The 24,156-nt window shown below is 37.0% G+C and overlaps 3 protein-coding genes across 3 annotated transcripts; 1 reads left to right on the forward strand and 2 right to left on the reverse strand.

Moving 5' to 3' along the window:
- The first annotated feature begins 2,538 nt into the window (after positions 1-2,538).
- Positions 2,539-9,668, forward strand: LOC129806428 (probable nucleoporin Nup54). The gene is made up of 4 exons (XM_055855021.1): positions 2,539-2,746; positions 3,685-4,187; positions 8,287-8,516; positions 8,647-9,668. Exons 1-4 carry the CDS (start codon positions 2,695-2,697, stop codon positions 9,548-9,550), a joined length of 1,689 nt encoding a protein of 562 aa, XP_055710996.1. The 5' UTR covers positions 2,539-2,694; the 3' UTR covers positions 9,551-9,668.
- Positions 2,667-3,699, reverse strand: LOC129806505 (uncharacterized). The gene is made up of 2 exons (XM_055855151.1): positions 2,995-3,699; positions 2,667-2,927 (listed from the first exon to the last, which is right to left on the reverse strand). Exons 1-2 carry the CDS (start codon positions 3,318-3,320, stop codon positions 2,834-2,836), a joined length of 420 nt encoding a protein of 139 aa, XP_055711126.1. The 5' UTR covers positions 3,321-3,699; the 3' UTR covers positions 2,667-2,833.
- A 3,160-nt stretch (positions 9,669-12,828) lies between the features above and the next one.
- On the reverse strand, positions 12,829-24,096 carry LOC129806407 (transcription elongation factor SPT5). Its single transcript, XM_055854973.1, has 5 exons — positions 23,983-24,096; positions 23,734-23,835; positions 22,709-23,675; positions 16,938-17,701; positions 12,829-14,587 (listed from the first exon to the last, which is right to left on the reverse strand). Exons 2-5 carry the CDS (start codon positions 23,817-23,819, stop codon positions 13,111-13,113), a joined length of 3,294 nt encoding a protein of 1,097 aa, XP_055710948.1. The 5' UTR covers positions 23,820-23,835; positions 23,983-24,096; the 3' UTR covers positions 12,829-13,110.
- Positions 24,097-24,156: the final 60 nt, after the last annotated feature.

The following is a 24,156-nucleotide window of genomic DNA, read 5'->3' on the forward strand; positions in this document are numbered from 1 at the left end:
ATTATCACATTTTGATTCGCTTTGTTACGGGATTCCATAAATTTAAAAAAAAAATACCTAGATTACATTTTCATAGGAAATTTATTCCTCTACACCTTTGTAAAACACCGTTTTCTCTATCTGAACGATAAAAACGCTTTTCAAGCTGTCTTGGAAAAAAACACATAAAAGACTGCAAATCGTTTGACCAATGCAAACAACATGCTGCGACACATGGAATCGACGTTTTTTTCGCCGTGAGACATCATAATTTGTTTTGGTTTTTCTTACTTTTTGCTCCATACCTTTTGTTACTTTTTACCCCAAGTGGTCGTTTTTAATAAAAAGATTTCTTGAGAGAAGAATCTTTGTAAAATTCTAAAATAGATAGCGGCTTCGTATTCAAAGAATCCAACTCATTTATGCAATAATCATCAGTGCATAAATTTTGAATAATAAGTAGATAATAGATGATATATTTTTCAAAGAAAATATTTGAAAAATAGGGCTAAAAATTTTGATATTTTTTATTTTCTAAATTCCTTGTTCGAATTCTAAGAACCATAGGGAGACAGGGGTAGAATTAGCCAGCAAATGAAGCTTTTTTTCGCGGGTGACTTGTGAAAAAATGATAAAGTTTGTCTAATGTTTTAATGTTTCATAAGTAGCATTAGGATATTGGCTGTATAAAACAGTGTAGTTCAAAGCTCTAGAATCCTTGGCTTTTTCTAGATAGGATAATGAAAAAATTATGACACATTGGCTACACGTACCCCGGCCTGGGTGAATATAGCCACTTTCACGGCATTATCACACTTGCACATTAAAATTTTAATGTGATTCACATTTATTGTCGCTTGTGAGCGTCCAAATATGTTATTTGTGTCTTTGAGTCATTTAATATTTGGGGTTTTTCTATTTATTGATAAAGAAGTGGACTTGGCCTGCAAAAATAAGTTTAAATTTACCTAAAGTATAAATATTTTTCACATTAAAAAATTAAAGAGAAAATCAGATTAATTTTTCGCATTAATGCTATAAATCAATTTATATCAAATTTTGCGGGCCACGTCTACCTTTTTATCAACAAATAGATCAAATTTTGAATATAAAATTATTCAAACACACAAATTACTCATTTAGACTCTCACCAGCGACAATTAATTAATTTGAATCATATTAAAATTTTTATGTGCAAGTGTGACAACACAGTCAGGGTACTAATTGCCACCAGTTTTCCAGACGGAATTTCAAATTGGAGATACCAAATATTGTTTTATTTGATACACTGAAGCCCACTGATGCTAAATATGTCACTTAATTTTAATGGAAAAGGCTTTAGCCGACTTTTTTATGACATTTTTGTAATTGCGACAAAATTGATGCAAACATCCTTAAAATATCTATTTCTCAAGTTGCTCAAGTGGTAATAGGGTAAGTGTGCCAAATTCCGACCAGCTTGCAATTTCGGCCACCTTTTTTGTTCCTCGAATTTCCATTAACTTTTAGATTTTACGTACTCTAGAGATTATACAATGCAAAAGAATAACAAAAAATGTAGCTTCGACAAACGAAATAACGTGAAAAAGATATTGGGCGAATTCCCGAAGGGTAAGGAACTATGAGAATGAAAGTGGCCGAAATAGGGCACCAAAGCTATGTCTATATTTTTATTCATTTTAAAATGTATTAAGAATGATCTTAGAGTAAATAAAGACGGTAAACTCTCTACAAGGTTCCAAGCAACACTCTTTCAGAAGAAAGAACAAACAAAAATCAATTTTTGAGACTTTGACGCTTTCATGCAACTATGCCGAAATTTGGCACACTTACCCTATTGCTTGGAATATCAGTAGTACTTTTTTATCTAATTATCCATGTATTAGTGAAAAATCCATGATAGTTTTATCCCGCCACGGAAGAGTGGCTACAATTGCCCCGGGGGCTGTTTCAGTGCTTATGATCTTATATAAAAAAAATGGATAATAATTATCGAAGTGAAAAATATTTTTTAATTAGGTTTATTAAACCAGAAACAAGGTAAAACTATGAAATCTTGACTAAAAACTCGGAAAACCAAATGCTGATCCAAAAACTGTAACATCAAAATTACAATTTTATACCCATTTTATAAAAATGCTTTTAAATTGTAGGATATCAGGATCAGAGTTATAAATATTTCTGGCAATATGTGGATGTGTTCCTACTTTCATTGAAAAATACTTTGCTACATGTATATTTTAAGAAAAACGAGAAAAATCCACTGACTAATTCTACTCCTGGCTATAGGTACCCCGGTCTCCCCTACAACATCGAAGAAGGTCTATGGAAGCTATCTGTGGAAAAAATTTAAAGCCGCTATTTTATTTATCTTGGAAGTTATTGAATTTTGAAATTTTCGATTTGTGATTTTTGCTCCAGTCTCCCCTATTCTCTCGTTTCTCTCAATCAAAAGCCACGAAAAGTAAAATTATTCCAAACCACGTGCGAAGGTTCGTTAATTTGTTTGATTTAAAAAAAAATGGAGGGAATGAATAGAAACGCAGCCACCATCGATATAAACGCAGCCGTTGAAAATTTGTGCAGTGTAATCTAGGCGCTCTTGCTAGAAGGCGCTTGTCAGTGTTTTCCTCCAATTTTCTAAGTGTTTTTCTCACAAAAATCAAGAAAATTAGCAATTTTTGGGATTATCAGTGATTGTGCTATCCTCAGAAAATGTCTTTCTTTGGAAATACCAGTGCTTTAGGCACGAGCACACCGGCAAAGCGTAAGCATTGTTTTTTTTTAGGTTATGTTTATTGTATTTGCATTGTTTTTGCAGTATTTTCCCTAAATTCAAAGAATTTTTCACTAATCAGTGTGCTAAAGGACTCGTTTCCGTGCTCTTCTCTCGTGACCTTCTCCTCGATTCTTTCCTTGTCTGTAGTTCAATCTCCTGAAAGGTTCGCCTGGTAAAAAAAAGGGAAGAATTTTGTAAATACCAAACACTTCCGGAAGATCTTCCGGACAATTTACCTCTTGTAGAAGAAAAAGCCCACTATTCCGACAATTGCAACAAGAATGGAAATCCCAAGGGCAATTGAGATGCATATGTAGAACCTGGTGACTTTGTCTTTGCCCAGAAGGATGGTATTTGTGGTTTCTTGGGTCACTTCGAGGAGTTCCACATCGAAGACATCACTTTCCACGCCGGGAATTTCACTTGTGTTGACCACTGTACCCGGAAGGGGTGTTGTGGACGTTTGATTTTTCATGTATGAGAAGAATAGATGTGGTGCACGGTTTCTCTTCTGACCTAGCCGTATGAATTGATTCAGGGAAGTGCCTTCTGTTGCATTCATACTTATCTTCCCTCTTCCTGGTGCCACTTATTCCGCACTCTTCTCCTCACAGATACCTGCCTCCTACCTCATCGAGAACAACCACATACACTGATTCAATCACATGCTCTCTTTCTCTTTCACCCAAACCCACGAAAATGTTGCAGGGAGTGTAATTGGATTAAAACTCAACTTTCCATGAGTTTTCACTCTCTTTCACTCCATTTTCTTGCTTCTATATATTTTCTCAATTTTCTCCAGAAGCCCTAGTCTTTCAGGGGAGAATTTCAGGTGCGATCCCTCCATTTGAGACCCAACAATCTCACAATCGATTGCAATTTCTCTGAATAATCCTTTCAACTCTCTCTCACTCAAATTGATTCAGCCACGGGGTTCGGTAACTTCTCATTTGGCGCTCCTACGTCCACTCAACAACAGCAACCTTTTGCCCAGGCACCACCAGCCTTTGGGGCTCCCTCTAGTGCGCCCTCCTTCAATTTTGGTGCTCCCACGACATCTGCTCCAACTTTGGGAGGTTTTGGAGGCTTTGGGGCAGCCACAACGTCTGCCCCATCCTTTGGAGGCTTTGGCACAACATCCACCACAAACACAGCACCGGCTTTTGGTGGATTCGGTGCCACTGGGTTTGGGGGCTTTGGCTCAACGACCACAACATCAGCTGCTCCCACGTTTTCGGGTTTCGGGCAGACCACTCAGCAATCGGCTTTTGGTGGCTTTGGCTCGAGTTTCGGAAGCTTTGGTCAGCAGAAACCCGGCACATCAGCTGCTCCGGGATTCGGAGGGTTCATGGGTGGTTTTGGGGCCACCCAACAGCCACAGCAACCACAATTAACTCCTGATGAGGCCTTTACACAATGCATCTTCAAGGTAAGACTATTTTTATTCACTAAACTTGTTTGACAATATCCCTGATTCGTCCCGTATCACGTCACGACTGATTCAATTTGCACAAAAAAATGAATAATTTATGCCTTTGAGGAAAAACTCAATTTAAACTTGCAATCATTAAATTAGTTGGTATTTCAGATCTTCTAGAATTAGGGTAAAACAGGGTAATTTGGAACCATTTCTAAAACTTGACTTAGACATATGTTCTCAAAAGTACATTCGCATGATTTACCGTTTACCGGTAAATCTCAAAAGATTACTCAAAATAGTTTAATACTGATAAAATTGAATTTCAGACAAAAATACTTATCAGTTCATAACCGATTAATTACCGGTTCACAACCGATTTGAACCGATTTATAAATCTCTCAAAACATTGCCCAAAATACCGTAGGAGTAATATAATTAAATTTCAGATAAAATTAATTTTGAACCGGTACCGCTTCCGATAGGTTCATAACCGATTGGAATCAGTTTCGGTTTGTCAGAACTCAGGACTACCAAGACCTTTTCAACAAGTTTAAACATGATACCAATCGGACGAGAAATACGCCCTCTTGAGCCTTTTTAACATTTGACCTTAAAAAACCGTTATTAGGAATATAATTCAATTTTATTAAAAATGGAAAAAAATCGCACGATGAGTTTTCGAGCATTCCCAAAAAACACGGGTCGTGAAGGGAAAAGGAGGAGTGGGAAGAAAACGAGAGGCATGTTAATGGTCCCAGAGTTGACATATGGCAGGATCCCCCGAAGGTCCAAAGTCTCCTCTAATCGTTTGGCCTCTAGAATTGGCAACCACCGACCGGACGGATCAGACGAACAAATAGCATGACGTTTAAGAAATCGAAACTTCAAATTTCCAAAATTGTACCAAAATACGACCACTTAGGCGATAAGCGAGCGATTATACATATAGGGGAAAGGCTCATAATTTTGTCCAGTTTCTTATTTTGGACACTTTGAAGATAACATTGGACACTAAAAATAAATTGATTAAAATTATGAATTTTTACTCCAATATTTGATTAATAATGAATTCTATCTAAATATTTGTTCTTTTTGGAAGATTTTAACACTAAATACGTTAAATTTTGAATATGATTTGAATTGAAATTGCTTTGTTGAAAATTCAGTGTGAGCAATTGCTTACGAGAAATATGACAGGACTTCGTGATTACTTCAGTCTAATTTAGCTGTGATGAAGTACTAACAATGTTTCTTCGCTTTTTTTGAGTGATATTATTGAATATTCATTGAAAATTGTGTTGATTCATGTTAGTGGTGATTTGTACATTTGACCTGAAGTGAGATTTACCTTGTGTATTAGATTTTTCGTATGAAAAATGGGAAATGTTTTAAGACATTTACCAGTGAGGTGATGGCTCTTATTTTGGACAGGTGTTTTTCTCACGAAATTTCGTGAAGTTTTAGCTTTTGTGGTGACTAGGTTGGACAAATGCCTGGAGAAACAAAGGAGCACCATCTCTACGAAAGAGATGTAGCGAGAAATGCCCTGAAAGGCTCCCGGAAAAGCCAGGGAATGAGCGAATCCGCACGTACTTGGAGTATCGAAGTCAACTCACTTTAATGAATGATATGGAAAGTTTCCGGGCTTCTGTGTCATTCTACGTTTCCCTTACATGAACAGGAAGAGGACTTGGTAAGATTGGTTCATCAAATGAAGAACAATGGGCATGCTATTGAGGCGGATTAGCTGTCCAAATTTACAGTCAAGTTGGACAAATTAATAAACAAGTTGTCCAAAATAAGAGCCAAAGTCACCTCTACATATCAATTCATTTTTAAACGTATTAAAACTAATTTTAGTAAAAATTAAATGATAAATAGCTTGCTAAGTTTCTAACCAACCCTTCTGAAAAGAGAGTAACAAGAAATGTCAATTAGTATTGAAAATATCGCACTTCAAACTTGGAACATCGATGCTTAGAAGCAGACTGTCCAAAATTATGAGCCCTTACCCTAAAGCATCTGAAAATCAAAAAATTGATACTTAACCGATTCATTACCGATAAAGACCGATGCAACCGGGTTCGAAATTACAATACCTTTCCAGAAAATCCAAATTTAACCAATTCGATTGAAAAATAAGCCCACCAAAGTAGTTGACCTTTGACCTTCAATAATTCAAAATGGCGAATTTTCCGGTCTTAGGTATGTTTGGGCGAAATGTTCGCCTGGACTAGTTCTAAAACATATCCGAAAATCATTGAAAAGGCTAGGGCCAACGTTAAGAAAAACCGAAAAAATATTGTTTTGGTGGGGATAGCGGGGGGGTTGGGGAGAGGAAAAAACGTCGAGATAATGTTTTTTTTTTTATTGGGGGTCATCTAAGACAGGAAGTCCATATCTCTTACCGTTTAAACTCGAGAACAGTGAAAAGTTGAAAAAAGAGACGATTATATAACTGCTCTCTCTTTGAGTTGGAGCAGTAAAATGTGTCTTTATAAGAGTTATTAGGAAAACTCGTTTTAGCATAAAATTTTTGAAAACAAAAACTTTGCAGAAACAAAGATTTTGATATTCTAAAGTGCATTTTCATAAATTTCTAATCAATTTTCTTCAATTTTTCTTCTTAAAACAGTCTTATTGGCTTATTTTAGCAGGCTTTCACTTTACGAAATACGCTAGCGCTAGATTCGTCAAGATTGAACTCAAATTAGGATTTCAAACATATAAAAACAAAACTTTTTCACAATTTTTACATTATTGGTATATTCACCAAGCAAATCCATTTGAAAATATTTTTCAAAAATTTGTTGTTAAAAAAAAATCCAATATTCCTTCTTAGAAAGACTAGTGATTACAGTTTATGAGCTAATCGAACCACTTATAAAACATAAAATCGGATTAAAATAGGGATTTATGTCTTAGGATATTTTTTTCTCTGAATACATTTCTTTTGGGACATTATTATCATGCTTAAATGCAATTCCCACGAAGAACAGCTATTCAGATCTAAAATCGTCAAAATCGGTGTAAAGATGGATCAAAGGCCAGAATTTTTTCAAAGAACAGTTGTTAAACAATTTCTTACAAAAAGCTTTAACAAGAGATTTTATTAATTCTTCAAGAACTTCAAATTCATAAAGATTTTAAATTAAATCAAGCTATTTTGGAAAGTATTTTAGACGATCTTTTAAACGATTTCAAATCTGTTCAAAGCAGTTCTCTACAAGTCAATTCAAAAATTGTTTTATCGGTTTTAAAGATTTTTGCAAGTTTTTTTCGAGAAAATCTTTGTTTTTTTTTACGTTTGAAAACCGAAGAATAATTTCAAATTTTTCTGAGGAGGGGGGTCCTTCCCTAAAATCCTGGCAGTGCTCTCGCAAAATACTATTTCTTATTACGGTTTTTCAAGGTCAAAGGAAAATAAGATCTAATCTAGACGATCTAGATATCGTATTTCTCCACCGATTTGATCATTTTTGGATTCGTTGGATAGGTCTTGAAGTCATAAACAAGTATTATCCGGTTTCATTTCGTGACGGACCAACAACCAAATTTTTATTCAGAAATTGGATATTTTAAAAACTGTTTTAGGTGATTTTTTGAACGATTTATAAATCAAATTAAATTTTATGAAAAGAAAATAATAAAAAATTTATTATTGACTTAGAGTTAAATAGCTATAGGGTAAGTGTGCCAAATTCCGGCCAGCTTTCAATTCCGACCACATTTTCTGTTTCTCAAATTTCCATGAATTTTTTGTTTTTGCATATTGTAAATATTATACAATGCAAAAAATAACAAAAAAAAATATTGGAAGAATTCCAGAAGAGCAAGGAACTATGAAAATGAAGGTGGACGGAATAAGCCACCAATGCTATGTCTACATTTTTATTCATTTTAAAATGTATTAAGAATGATTTTAGAGAAAATATAGACGGTAAACTGTCTACAAGGTTCCAAGCAACACTCATTATAAAAAAAATAACAAAAATATTCAATTTGTATTAAAAATATTACATTTAAAACTTGACACTTTGGCGCTTGCATGCAACTATGCCGAAATTTGGTACCTTTACCCTAAGTATGAAGTTTTATTTTTCTTTAGGTATCATTTTTTGGAGATGAACGCGATGCTACAATTGCGAGATGGAACTATCTTCAGGCAATGTGGGGTACAGGAAAGGCTTACTACACCCAACTGGCGCCTCCTGTTGAGATCACTCCACAGAATCCACTTTGCCGCTTCAAAGCCATGAGCTATAACAAAATTTCCGGAAGGGACAACAAAATGGGATTAGTTGGATTGGTGTTTAACAAATCTGTGGCTCAGATTAAGTAAGTTCCTGAAAGAATTTTTATCTCACTTTTTCATAATTTTCCTTAAAATAGATTAATTTGATTTTCGATATTGACGTCAAAATCGTATTTTTTTGGGAAAGAGAAAAATGTTTTGCTGATGTTTCAGGGATATGCAGTTGCAACTTGTTCCAACTCTCAATCAAATGCTCGGTGGGAATCCCAATTTGTCCATAAACATTGACAATGTGAGAGCATTGAGTGATGAAAAGAGTCAAGTAACGATCTTTGTGGAGGAAAAGTCCCCTGCGACAAATGAGGTGAAGAGAATTGCAGCCACAGACCTCAGTGCCTACCTCAATCAGCCCATGACAAAGAATCAACTCAATAATTTTGCCATCGATCAGATAATTGCCCAAGTGCAACCGGATGAGGATCAATTGAAAGAGTATTTGATGAATCCGCCAAAAGGAATTGATCCTCGAATGTGGCGTCAGGCTATTGAGGATAATCCTGATCCCACGAGATTGATTCCAGTGCCAATGATTGGCTTTCAGGAGCTCAAATGGCGCACAAAGTGCCAGGAGAGTGAAACTGAGATGCACAATCAGTATCTGGCCAAAGTGTCCAGGGATTTGGAGAATCTCAAGCAGAGACATACAAGTTCAACGGCCAAAATTATGGAATGTCGAAGGAAATTTGCTGAATTGAGTCATCGAATTCTGAAGATTATCGTGAAGCAGGAGATTACGCGAAAGATGGGAGTTGCCATGTCGCCGGAAGAGGAGATGCTGAGGAGTAAATTGGAGAATATGCAGGCTCTGGTTTCGGCACCAACGCAGTTCAAGGGACGCCTCAGTGAGCTTTTGTCCCAAATGAGAATGCAACGTGATCAGTGGAGTCACTCAGGGGGAAGTACGGAGTATAAACTGGATAAAGATTCTACAGATGAAATGCAGACATTCCTCTCGATGCAGCAGAGAGCCATGGCTCTTCTGATTGAAACCATGAACAAAGACATCAGGGCACTAAAAATTATTTCAGATGGAGCAAGTCAGTTTATGCGAGGTTAAGAATGCTACTTTGGATGCGATAGGTTTTCGAATTTTTCTTTAAGAAAAAATTAAACTTTGAAAAAGAAATTTATTTCTTTTGAGTCAAAATCAATAAAATGCAGAAATACTGAAAAAACCATTGATTTTTTTCTTGAAAAACATGAGTAGGGGAATGTGGAGCAGTTGTAGCTGAATTATTAAGCCTGAGTAATGCCCTAGACACACTTACGACTTAAGCTGAGAGACTGCTTAGTGGAAAATGATAAAAATGCGGTTTAACCATTATTTCGAATACAATTATTCTAAGTAAGTGCTAAGTTGTCTCGACTACTCCTCAAGTCTGTCAATGCCCTAACTTCCTTAAGCGTTGAAGTGGTTGAAGCTTAAAAGGATTTAAAAGCGAACAATAAAAAAAAGTATATTGATCTTTTTCTGTCCTCTTTCAAAGGAACTGTACAAATGTTGGTCAACAAAAATCAAAATTGATCAGCACTCACGGTAAGGTAAAAAAAAATCATGAAATAGAAATTCACATCGCTAGGGGAGACTGGGGCAAAATTTGTCAAAACGAAAATTTCAATATTCACTATTTTCTATAATAAAAGAGGCCGAAGCTTGAAATTTTTATTATAGATGATAGCCTTCATGGACCTTCTTAAACTCACAAAGTTTCAAGGGATTCGATAAAGGATTGTGTAAAATAAAAAATAATGAAATTTTGAGCCCTATTTTTGGAATATTTGGCTTACAGAAAATATGGAAAATATCAATACTGATTAGCTCAATTTAAGCACATTTCTCATTTAGTTAGAGAAAAATTATCTTCGACAAAGTTGTAGAGGAATAAATTTCCTATAAAAATATGTCTATTTGATATTTTTAATGTTTGCGAGAGTAAAACGTCACAAATTATCCGAAGACTAACAAAATTTGCCCAAGCAATTTTGAGAATCTCCACAAAATCGACTTTTAAAATGATTTGAAAATCACATTTCTTTCGAGATAGAGGAAAATAGTCTTCTGCAATGTTGTAGAGTAGTAAATTTCCTATAAGAATATGCTCATTAACGTTTAAGTTTTCTCAGAGCTCGTAAAAGAATTAAATATGCGTTTTGACAAGTTTTGCCCCAGTCTCCCCTATATATCTCAAACGTTTTGTCACTTAAAATTCTATTGGCCTGATTGGCCTAAATTGGATTTGTAGTGATATTCAAAAGAAGAAGAAGAATGGGAGAGGGAGACATTTATGCTGTGTGTGAATTTCAATCTTATAAAATTCTTCAGTCATTAGATTAAATTGCAACCACACATTGTAAGGAGACTTTCGATTTTTCGTGTTGATGGTTCCGGCACACCTTTCAGATCAGGAAAATTTCATAAGACAAAATTCACATCTCTTTCTTAAAGTCTTTGTATATGTCTATCCTACTCTTCTTCTTTTGTATATCACACCTAAATAAATTTAATTCAGTCCAATTTTGAGACTGAAATAGTGGGATAGACTTATGCACATCTTTTGAGAAAGAAAGGAACATGAATTTTGATTTCATGAAATTATACCGAACTAAAAGGTGAGCTGAAGGCATGATGATTTAATGTGATTTTTAATATTTTTTTTACTGCACGAAGTCTAGCATATAACATAATCCCTCGATTTTTCACCTCTAAAAATTTCCACTCCCAGGATCCATTTTCCTTGCCAGATCTTCACGTTTCAAATGATTTCTGAGAAATGTCATGCTATTTGTTAATAAAAAAACCAATTAGCCGGGGGCTAGTGTTTGTCGATCCGTCCGTCCGGCCGTTACCATGTGTAGAACATCACTATAAATTTAATTTTCTTACTCACTTACGTGGTTGCAACGTCCGTTTAAGAGACCAGACTTCTCGTACTAATCTTCTCCAGTCTTGGCGACTCTCCGTCAGCTTCAGACGAGGGTCCACTGAAGTGTCACACTCCACTCCTTTCTCGCTGTTCTTTAACCTGACCTATAAAACTAAAGTTTCGACTGACCCAGGTCGTCTATATCATCAGTATACTTATGACTCGGGCATACCTTTTAGACCAAGAAAATTTAATGAAATCAAAATTCACGTCCCTTTCTATCTCAAACATTTTGCATATGTCTATCCTACTCTTTCACACTCTTCTTCTTCTTTTGAACATCACAACAAATTTAACTTGGTTCAAAACAATTCTGAATGCGACAGAGTACAATATGCAAAATGTTTAATACATGTGAAATTCGGTTTCATGAGATTTTCTTAATCTAAAAAGTTTATCGTAGCCTTATAAAATCGATTTCGATGAGATTTCTTATCTTGGTCTACTATCAAATTATTTAGAATGGAGAAACTAGTGATAAATCCAGATAGGCTCATGGTAGATGAATCTATGCTTGGCTCCACCACACCTTTTAGATCAGAAATATTGTATAAAATCAAAATTCACATCCTTTTCTTACACGCTTTGTATATGTCTATCCCATTCTTTCACTCTCCAAATTCAATTGATCTAAATTGAATTTGTTGTGATGTTTAAAAGAAGAAGAAGAGTACTAAGAATGAGATAGACATATGCAAAATTTTGATTTGAATTTTGACTTCATGAAATTTTCTTAATCCAAAAAGTGTGTCGGGGCCATGACCACCTCAGAATGCGTACAAATTAGATTGTGAGTTGAATTTTGAATGTAATGGCTCCGGCACACCTTTTAGACCAAGAAAATTTCATAAAATCGAAATTCAGGTCACTTTCATTCCCAAACTCTTTGCATAAGTCCATCTCATTCTTTCGCACTCTTCTCCTTCTTTTAAGTATCACACCAAATTCAATTTAGTTCGACCTAATTTTGAGAGCGAAAGGGTAAGAGAAACCTATGCGAAACGTTTGAGTATGAAAGGGATAGTGAATTTTGATTTCATGAAATTATCTTGATCTAAATCTAAAAGGTGTGCCAGAGCCATAAAGAATGGCATCAACCCAATTCTATCCATTTGGTATATCGATACAGTAGACTTTCTCTCAATAGGGTATTTGGGACAAAATGTCATCCGAATTATCGAGAGATTTGGGCGTCAAAGTCATTGTAAATTCCACAAAAAGCGTTCAATTATAAAGAATCACTATACAATAAGCGAAACTACAACGAATTTGAGCAAATTTGCTTCAAAATCAATCGTGAAAATTGTCAACAAAAGTTTTCGCCCGATTGAAAAAGAGCCGATTGAGCGAGAGTCTACTGTATCACAACCGAATTTCAGAAAATCCATTCACCTCCATTGAAAACAAAATCTTTATTTAAATCATTTATTTGAATTTGTAATGTCTGTAATATAATATTGATACTACTTTAGCATCCACACTTTCCATAAAACCAATATTTAATCTTCAGATGATAGAGTATGATCTTTCACTAAACATGTTTGCATCTAATTATTCATCATTGATCCATCTCTAAAATATCTTTATTCAACAGTGACAGACAGAATTTTGTCGAATAAATGCTTAAACATTCATTTTCTCTCAATAAAATTGTTGTGAATAATTATAAATGGCTAAAAAGCAATTATTCCAATTACTTGGACATTTTGCAGAGATGATGACTCTGCATATAAATCGGCTTGTTGGACTTCCCCTCGAGAATCACCAAACTATCCGCTCCTATTTCAACCAATTTCCCAATGGCATCACGATTCTCCCCTTGAATCACCTTAAACTGATCCCCCTTGCTAGGCGGCACCGGTTCCAAATGTCCACTCACCACGCTCACATTTCTATCTTCTTCGGGTAAAAAGACCGAGCATACGCCATTGTTCACTGTACGTACAATTCCCGTTTGTCCCACCAGGAGTACATCATCATGGGTGCGAATCTTAACTTCAATGTCCGTGCTGCACCAGTCACCAAGGTGCGAGTCCAGGCTAGCACCGGGTGTCTGGGGATTATAGGGGGACTGAGGGGCACCACCCGGAGTTACAGGGGAATAAGCCGATGGGGATGGTGTTGCCATGTATCCCACCTGATAGGTGCTAGGACTCGGACTGGAACTCGGCTGATAGGGACTGTAACTATTGTCAGAGCCATACATATTCCCTGGGGTATGGGGTGCAAAGGGTGTATTCATCTGGAAACCAGGAGTACTGGGATTGTATCCTGGACTTGGACTTGCCTCCTCAATGCTATAGTCAAAATCATTGCTACGAGCTGGGGTATTAGTGACAGTTGGATCCCAGGCGCCATGTTTTGGTGTGGCGCTACCATCGTGGGATGGTGTCTGAGATCCATACGGTGTACGACTACCAATATCATACTGCGGTGTCTGAGATCCATGCAATGGTGTCTTGGATCCACTGTAAATTGGTGTCTGTGACCCATACCCAGGTGTACGTCCGGGAGTTCTAGTGAACGATGGCGAAGCCGCAGCCGGAGCCCCAACCACAGCAATATGATTGCGATCCACCGAAATGGTCTGACATGACGAATGTAACTCCACTCGAGCCGTATATTCAGTGGCATCTTTGATAATTCCCACTGATCCCTTATACGGTCCACCCGTAATCTTGATACTCTTCCCCAGGATCTCTCTATCCCTTGATATTCTACCACCTCCCCTGCCACCCCTTCCACCCCCGCGACCTCCTCCCCTTCCCCCAGACGGATGCATTGGACTCTGAATACGCGGTGACATAAAGCCCATCATACCCATATGTCCCAAACCATTTGTATGCCCCTTATTTCCACCGGCCAGCTGCAAATGACGCGTCTTACACACAAAAATACCCCCATTTTCCGTATACATTCGCGAATGGAGAAATGCCAGATTCCTGTATAAGTGCTTAATCTCACCATCTCTGCCCGCATGCGGTCCCTCCATCACCTTCACGATATCCTTGCGTCGGATGTGCTGCTGCTCAGAATCCAGTGCCATGGTGTTGCGATTTTCACGGCGTTTCTGCAGTGCCTGTGGCTTTGCCTCAATCACCTTCCCATGCATACCCAGCACATGGAAATTCTCACGCTCCAGGCGCACAATCACGCCCACAGTTTGAGCACTGCAAAGAAGAGAGATAACCACCTTATAGTAAAGCGAGGTAATTCCGATGCTTCTCATAGAGTGCGACTTTAACTGTGTTATCACACTTGCACATTAAAATTTTAATATGATTCACATTAATTGTCGCTGGTGAGAGTCAAAATGTGTAATTTGTGTGTTTGAATCATTTTATATTCAAAATTTGCTCTATTTGTTGATTAAAAGGTAGACTTGGCCCGCAAAAATTTGATATAAATTGATTTATAGCATTAATGCGAAAAATTAATCTGATTTTCTCTTTAATTTTTTAATGTGATAAATATTTGTGCTTTAGGTAAATTTAAAATTATTTTTGCAGGCCAGTCCACTTCCTTATCAATAAATAGAAGAACCCCAAATATTAAGTGACTCAAAGATACAAATAACATATTTGGACGCTCACAAGCGACAATTAATGTGAATCACATTAAAATTTTAATGTGCAAGTGTGATAACGCCGTAACGCTTGTTTTTGGACTGATGAAATATTTTTTTCCCATTCCAAATCAATAGAATTATTCTTTGTTTCATTTAGAATCATGATAGAAAAAGAATTTTAGCAATAATATTGAAGAAAATTAATAAAATTACGATAATAATTATAATAATGCGCAAGAACCTTACTGCTATGTTTTTTTCTAACTCCGTTGAATTCGATCAAACTCGGATGCTCATTTTAAAGAAAAGTTTAATGCATAAAAATGAGAAGTTATTATTTCAAAAACATTCTTTTAAAGTTTTATTCCATCAATTCACATTGCTGACTTTGCACAGTGGGGCAAAATACCCAAATTCTTGGCAAAACCCCCCAAAAAAAATTTCGAATTTTTGAAATCTAACACTGCCAAATAATAGTTGACTAATATGAATTGAATTGAAAGTTACAAGTATATAAAGACCTAATATGCAATCATGAACAAAAAATGCTACTTTCTGGAAAACTTAATTTTTAAAATTAAGTATTTTAAAGTCATACTAGACATCTTTAGAAAAAATAAGCAGATCAATCACGAAACGGTAAAAAATATATTTAGAATATGTACAGTTCAAGTATAGAACGAGTAACCCTGTGCTGCAAATAGCTCAAGTATAAAATGGTTAAAGAAAACGCTACAAATAAGCACAGCTGAATCATAAAACGATTAAGATTGCGCTTGTAACGCTCACAGCTCAAACATTAAACGGTTAAGATTGTATTTAAAAACACGCACAGCTGAACCATAGAACGGTTAAGATCACGCTTAAAAATATGCACAGCTGAATCATAAAACGCTTAAGATTACGCTCAAAATTACGCACAGCTCAATCATATAACGATTAGAAATGCGTATAAAAACCCACACAGCTCCATCAAAAAACGATTAAGAATGCGCTTAAAAACACGCACAGCTGAATCATCAAATGGTTAAGATTGCGCTTAAAATCACGCACAGCTCAATCATAAAACGGAAAATGAGCTTAAAATCACGCACACCTCAATCATAAAACGGTTAAGAATGCGCTATATTATGCGCAATCCTAAGCGTTTTATGATTGAGCTGTGCGTGATTTCAAGCGAATTTACCATTTTATGATTGAGCTGCGCAAGTTTTTAAGCACAATCTTGACCATTTTATAATTGAGCTGTGCGTGATTTTAAGCGCAATCTTAACCGTTTAATGACAGAGCTGTGTGCGTTTTAAGCGCATTTCTAATCGTTTTGTGATTGAGCTGTGCGTAATTTTGAGCGTAATCTTAACCGCTTTATGATTCAGCTGTGCGTATTTTTTAGCGTGATCTTAACTGTTCTATGGGGTGGTGGGAAAAGTTGACAAGTTGAAAAAAAAAGTCGATTGTGGAAACTGCTCTCTCTCTTGGAGTTCGAGCAATTAAAGAGACAGCAGCTGGGTTTGGAATTTGATGGCCTCTCAAATGAGGCCAAATTTGACCAAATAGGGTGAAAAATAAGATCTTAAGGGTGGTTGACCTTTGACCATGAAAGATTCAAAATGGCGATTTTTTAGTCAAAGATTTCGAAGGATGAAATGTTCAAATGGACTACCTCCAAAACACATCCAAAAATGAACGAAATTGATTTGAAAAACATTAAATTAAAAAACTGACCACAGATATGCCAAAATCAGTAGAATAGTTATATTATGTTACTGCAGTGATTAATTATGGAAATAAAAATATAATTTATATTTGAAGTGGATTTATCGGAGTTAAATCGGTCGCGGCATCAGAGTTTTGCATTAATCGGAGTTACATGACCTTACTATATATACCAATTGACCTTTTCGCTGAAAAAAAAATTCAGGGAGAATTTTTAATTATAACAAAACACTTACTCAAGCTGAACGAGATCTCCCCACTGGAATTGTCCTAAAGAATCCACTCCAGTGGCCATATCGCTGCACAACTGCAAATCCCTGGGTAACACCTCCAGTTCGTGCATCGTGAGATCAGACACAAGAACCACCCTCGATGGCTCTACCCGAACAATCAATCCAGTCTCGCCTTCATACCGCCCAGCCAGAACCTTGGCATGATCTCCGGTCTTGAAGTACTTCCTCAGTTCATTGGCTTTGAAGATAAGCGGATCTTTGAGATCTTCGTGCTTCGGCATCACCGTAATCATTGCTCCATCAATGGCTATTATCTTTGCCTGAAGATTCTCCAAATCACCCACACAAACCTCCACATTGTCGCCCATTGAGAAGCTATGGGCACTTGTTGGGTCACTTTTTGACGACACGGCCAGTTCAATGTTGATCTCTTCGGGTGATTCCTCAAAACGCTCCAACTCTGCCAAGGTCGGCTTAACTCCCTCGACCAGTACAGCAGACATCGTAAAGCTCTTGTACATAAATCCTTTGCGCGTATAGCGATTGCCCTCGAAGATGAGGAAATCTCCGTCTGATGTCACCTCACCACCAATAGCCCTAATGGCTTCGGGATCAAAGGGTTTGGCCATTGGGCGACGTTTCTTCTTGCGTTTGGCATCGTCAGCTTCTGTCTGAGTAGTTCTCAGAGCTCCACGCATCCGCGTGTAGTCAATCCGAGGCAGAAGACGTAAGTGCACAAGATTCTGGGCTAGATCATAGTAGTCCACCTTTCACGGAAGCAGAAAAAAAACTCTCTTAAGTCAAAGATATCTAGAGTCTTTTCATTCTTGTAATACAAATGATCTTTCATTGTAACCAGGGGATTATTATTAATCGTATCGGGATATTTTTAGTGTTGGAAGAATCTGCGAAGTCCATTGTAGACCGCCCAGGAGCGTCTTCCCGTGACATGAATGCTTAACCAGGTAACCAGGGATAAGTCTAGATAAGTTTAGGATAGCTAAGATTCTTTACAGGCGACCTCGGAATGTAAAGAATCCTGTCGAGGAAATTGTTCTCAGCAGTCTAAATGAATCAGACTCTGTTGGATTTTCTAAAGCTAGATGTAAAACCTTTTACTGATTTAGTTTATCGGATTCATTTTTATTTCTGATTTTCGGTCCGCGAAAAATGTCTCGTCGTTAAAGGGTTAATAAACATTTAAAATAGAATTCGGCCAATTTTGGTATAATAAGGGTCGGGGTACATTGCGATGAAATGGGAATGAATGCGTTCACCCTCCTGGCATGTGGTCTGTAGAGTTGAAGCCAAAGTTCAATTTTACACTGAATATAATACGTATGGAAATTTCTGTGCATTTGAAACCGTTCGCGAAATAACTTTAAAGTAGGGACTGTTCCTATCATTAAGAAGAACATCGGCTGCTGATTCAATTGTACGCATGACATGATACTTAGATTCGTAATGAGCCAAAAACATTTGAATTTCACAAGGCAAATGATTAACCCATTCCTTACCATGGTATTATACATCATACGCAAATTGAGCAATTTTAGATGATTTATTCCTGGGTAACTTTTATCCGAATTGCTCTCGGGAATGGATTTTTAGTAACTTTAGTCCTTCAATTACTTGAGAAAAATGGTCCGACAAAGACGAAAATACATTTTGTTATTGTTTTCTTGCATCGCGGAAGGTCATGCAAAATTTTTGCTCAAAATGACGGACGGAAAATTCGACATCCCGTCGGATTTGTTAAAATTGACCTTCGTCCTCTTTCCTGATTTGAATTCTAGTTGCCAATTTGTTTTATTGGATAGTTACTCTATCTAAATCAATAAAGTTTGTAATGAATTAAGGCACAGAATTTAAATTTAGCGACCGTTAAGACGTGTGTTTGACATGGGCTTCCCGCGCTTCTATAATAGATAAAAAAAATTGTCTTTTCAAAAAATTCATCTATTAATCTGTAAGAAACTATTCCCAAAATATGAATTTTCTATCTCAAGTATTTCTGGTACATTGACTTAATGGATTAAGATCAATGGCAAAGGCAGTAAGAGCCGGTGCTCTCACAGATCAATGCTTAGACCATTTGCCATAGAAAGCGAAAGGTTCCCAGTTTAAGCCTGGGGAGGCTGCAATTTTTTCCTGTCTCTATTTGTTTGAATAAAATTTCGGAATTAGGCATCGCTTGTTCTGATTGTGGCCTCTCTTTCTACACAAACACAAGAATTATTTGGATTGGGATTACGAACTAAGCGAGCAAGTTATTTTGAATTTCTGTTCAAAACATACTCACAATATCTTTAATAAAGTATCAATCTCAGATACAATTATATATAATATATTAAAGTTTCATCTAAGTTTAGGCTGTTCACTTTTTGCCAATATGCACACCATTGACATTACTATTCATTCATTCATTGTACAAATTCAAAGCCGATATGGCATGAGAAATTTTTTCTGCTTGCTGCTGCTCAGCTTTGAACCCGAGACCTCACAGTCATAGAGCCACTACTCTATCTACTGACCCACTTGAGGTTCTAGGTCCAGCTAAATGATACTAAAATTTGAATCAGGTCCACGTGGCTCCTTAATCCTTTAAGGACGATTGGAACACCGGTGTCCCATAAAGAAAATAATTTTTCCTGACTACCTAAAGTTATTTCTTTCTTATGTCTGTACATAATTGTAAGATAGAAGGTTGAAGGGATCTACAATATTTCTTGCAAGTCTCTAGCTATTTACTATTTAATAAATATTTAAGCTCAAAAATGGCGAATTTTTAAATTCTCAAATTCATAATTGATTTTATTTATTTTTTATACTTCCAATTTTTTTTAAGAGAAACCCTTTGGCAATAAAAAATACAAAACTAATACGTAATATTTTTCATTGAAGCGAAAAATATTATTCATTGGTATTGTCAGAAAAATGACTTAAATTTTTGGGCTATTTTTGTCCCTATCGTTCATAGAGGCACAAAATACACCGAATCGGACTCTGTTGGACTTTCCAGGGTAAGATGTAAGACTTATCATTGATTATGTTTCTCAGTTTAATTTTTATTGTTGATTTTCAGTCCGTAAAAAGTGTCTCGTCCATTAAAGGGCTAAGGGATGAGGTAATAAACTAAATTTGGAGATGTACCAAAATAATGAAACGGATCACCAATTCCTAACCGCCCATTTATCCTTTTTTAGAAAACCGATTGTCCATTTTTTCTCCATTCTTTCTCCAAAAGCGAATATATGACGGACGGACGACCACGACAATCCATTTTAAGCGGATGTCTTATTTGTGAATTTATGAATATCAAAACGTGTACATACAAAACTTAGGTCCGATCTTATGAGATCAGATGTCACCTCCGACTAGGGAAAGTACTCTCCCTTCGAACGTATATGCTTTTGAACAATGTGAATTTCTTTTACTTTTCCTAAGAGATTTCCACATGATTGTCACATAATTATCAATAATTGATAATAAGCTAACTAATATTTGATAGAAATGTTTAAGTCTCTTAGGAAAACTTAAAGAAAATTCACATTATTCGAAGATATGAACGTTCGAAAGGTCTATGTTTAATGTGCTTTCAAAATTGGTGGAAGAACATGAGATAAGGGAATTAATCTGACATCACCAATAGACGGATATCCATTCCATCGCTGATGTCTTTTTCTTCCCAATTAAAAAAATGATAATTTTTTAAGTGGTATCTTCAGAAAAATTGATTTTGTTGTCGGGCTTTTGCTCTGAAAGTTTCCTTAGGGAAACCAACACTGAGAGAAATCCGAAAAAGTTAAAATAACATTCCGGAAATGTTTATTTTACCTTGCAGTATTGATCCAAAATCGGTGTAAATATTACCCTTTTTAGGTGTATTAGGGGTTAAAGTTACCCTTTTCCATGTTAATTTTAGCCTTAAAAAGGTGTAAAATTTACATTAAAAAAATGTTGATATATTTTTACACCTAAAAAGCGTTAAAGTTCTGAGGAAAAAAAGTTAATCGCACCCTCTTTTTTTCTCAGTGAAGGCTTATCGCGGCCAATTGCCCGGCAGCGACCCAGCTCTGTGCCCCCATCCGTACTCTTCCAGGCCATGTTACCGACTGACTGACAGTGTCGCCTGTCAGCCAATTCCCCACACGGCGGGCAACAGAACGATACCGCCAGTAAAAGGCCTTGCTTGGAGCGAGAAGCGAGAAATATGAATTTCCCGCAAACAGGGAAGGGAAATCACCAGCCGGGCCCTATTTCGCTATCGGTGGAAAATCTCGACAACAATTTCCGCCCAGATTTATCGTCTTTTTGAATGTGTTCAGTGAATAATTTTTAGATTCACTGAACATGGATCTGTTGTCCGTGGCAGGACATTATGAATCATTTTCAACGGCAATATACGAAAAAGTCCTTAGAAATGGTAATTTCAAAGAGGTCAAAATACCAAAAAACAATTGATTGCGCCGATCCGTAGGCGTTACTGTAACTGTATGAAAATGATAAGATTAATTTGCACTAGCTCAAAACATGGAAGTGTCTGCTTCAATAATACGGTTACAGTTACAGGACTTAGAAAACTTTATATAAAAAAAAATCAAAGTTCATCTTGGGAACGATACGACGGATTTTGAAATATGGCACCATTTTTTCTAGCTCACACAGGGAAATTATTTTAGGGTGGAATCACCAGTTCTCGCCAGTGCCCCACTTCTCGCCACTTACATTGAAATCGCTATTTTTCGCAATTTATGAAATAAATGAGTCGCAATTTTTTTGTATTGTTTCTGCTTCTACGCAGAATCGAAAAATAATAATTATTCGTTTTGGATTCACGATTTTGATCACTTTTTAGAGCAATATTTTAAGCAAGTGCATCGAATCCAACATCTCTTACCAAATGTACTAAGTGTCGTCAAATTTTCATCAGGCCAAAAATACCTATTTGGGTAAGAAATTTGTCTATTGAATATTCAATTGCACTTGTGGAATACATAAAATTTGTATTTAGTCAATTAATATTTCATTTTATATTATTTTTGTATAAAAATGAGGCATGGCGAGAAGTGGTAATATTCTGGAATTGATCTTACCACCTGTCGCCATATCTTTTCAATTGGCGACGCTAACTTCACTTCGTACATTCTCAGTTGTCAAATCTGCATTGTTTACTTTCTGCAAAAGCCCCATAATTTGATTTCTCAAATAAAAGTGAAGAAAAATCAATTAAAGAGAGTAATAATAAAGTGATCACAAGGAAAGAGAAATGGTGAATGTATTCTTTTCATAGCATTGCCTAAAATAACCGAGTGTGGTTCTTTTCAAGTGGGTGGCGAGAAGTGGTTACAAATTTTACAAAACTGGCGAAAAGTGGTAAAAAGTGGCGACGAAATGGTTATTTTTGCATTATTAATAAAAATCAGTTTTTTAAGTAGTCCAGCGTTATGTTCTAGGATTATTGTTTTCACGTATCTAGAGCCAATACATCTAAGTAACTTTGTGTCAAATTTGACTTATCTTGTAACAAGGATTCAAAAGTTATGATTAAATGAATTTAATTTTTCCCTAAACATGGCGATAGCCGGTTATTCCACCCTATTTTGCTTTAGGATCACTTTCAGAATCAAAAAGATGATTGAAATATCTACTCTGTAAATATGAGACCAATTTGGGTTGGTTGATAGGATCGCAGAATTACAATAGCTGTGATTATGAAAGAACCATACCTAAAAGACTAAAAAATAAGGCAAAGTGGTCAAATTTTTCCTCACCTGGGCGATGTCATCCTTGTAGAGACCACGTTTCAGCCTAACCCACTGATTCTGCTTGAGTCCTACTTGCTCCTTCACCACCTTCAATACATCCGTCATCTCCTTAATCGGCACCATCTCCTGCTTCCACTGACCCATTCGCAGATTGCCCACATTGGCAATGGCTGCCTTCACGTGCGTCTGCTTGAAGGCCTCAATGTAAATGTACCCCTTGACACCCTCCGGAGCCACCACTGACTTGATCTGGATGGGATCATCGGTGTTCTGGTATGTCAGGTATTTACGCATCAACAGCAACACCGTTGCCTTTTCTTCACCAATTCGACACTTGACCATCCACAGATTGGGATCTTTGATGCCGGGCAAGAGGGTTTGCTGCGTAATCTCATCACTCATCTCCTCACCACCATCACCAAAGTGCTTCCTCGTGGCCGGTTCATCGGCATACTTCTTCCTCAAATACTCCTCAATTTCATCTTCTTTCTGTGAATCCCAGAGATTCGTGCCACGTCGACGAATTTCAATGTCTCTGGCCGTAAGGCCTACTTCGTCAATTTCATTGCCCACAATACCAATCTCATGGGCTCCTTCCTCCCATTCATCATCCTCATCCACCTCGTCGTCCACTTCGGCTTCGTCAATGATGAAACCCCCAAAACGCTCCTTCTTCTTCTTTTTCCTATGCCTATTCTCATCATCTTCCTCCTCTTCATCATCATACTCCGAATCCAAATCTTCCCCTTCCGGCTCTTGCTCATCCTCCAGCTCTTCCTCCTCGTGCCGATTCCTTCCACGTTTGCGCTTTTTCTGCCGCACATCGCCATCCGAGGCTGATGCTGAACGCGACCGCGACCGCGAACGTGAACGGGAACGAGAACGTGAACGCGATCGGGAAATGGACCTAGACATTGATCTGGACCGTGAGCGACTCTTCGATCTGGACATTGATCGAGAGCCCGATCGAGATCTACCAAAACAAACATCGTAAGTGACCTCCGGTAATGCAAGGACCGCATATCACTTACCTGTCCGATGCCCTGGAACGATTGGAAGCTGCACTGTCCACATCAGAGCCACTGTTGGACATGTTACTCGCCTCGGAGTCTGACATTTTCGCTTAGTTTTTCCTGCAAAAATAGCGCCCCAAAATATTTTCTCTTCAATCACTGACAGCTGTCATTTGACGCGTCAAACAGAAAATTTTCAAATCACTTTTTCACTGCAAATTAGCACAATTTCCACAAAAATTTCACGTGAATTCAATGCCACGTTACCTTTTTCACAAATTTCACTGGTTATTTGGCAAATTTTCGTGAAAACTGAGCCAGGAGATGCGGAAAACTGAGAACACTGTCGCACACCACAAGCGGAAAAATAAAAGTGACAGTATAACAGTTTTTTATGTGGCATTCAAGACACAAACCCTAGACAGTTTCCCCTTCCCCTGA

The sequence above is a fragment of the Phlebotomus papatasi genome, chromosome 1, assembly GCF_024763615.1.
Source record: "Phlebotomus papatasi isolate M1 chromosome 1, Ppap_2.1, whole genome shotgun sequence".
Classification (NCBI taxonomy): Eukaryota; Metazoa; Arthropoda; class Insecta; order Diptera; family Psychodidae; genus Phlebotomus; species Phlebotomus papatasi.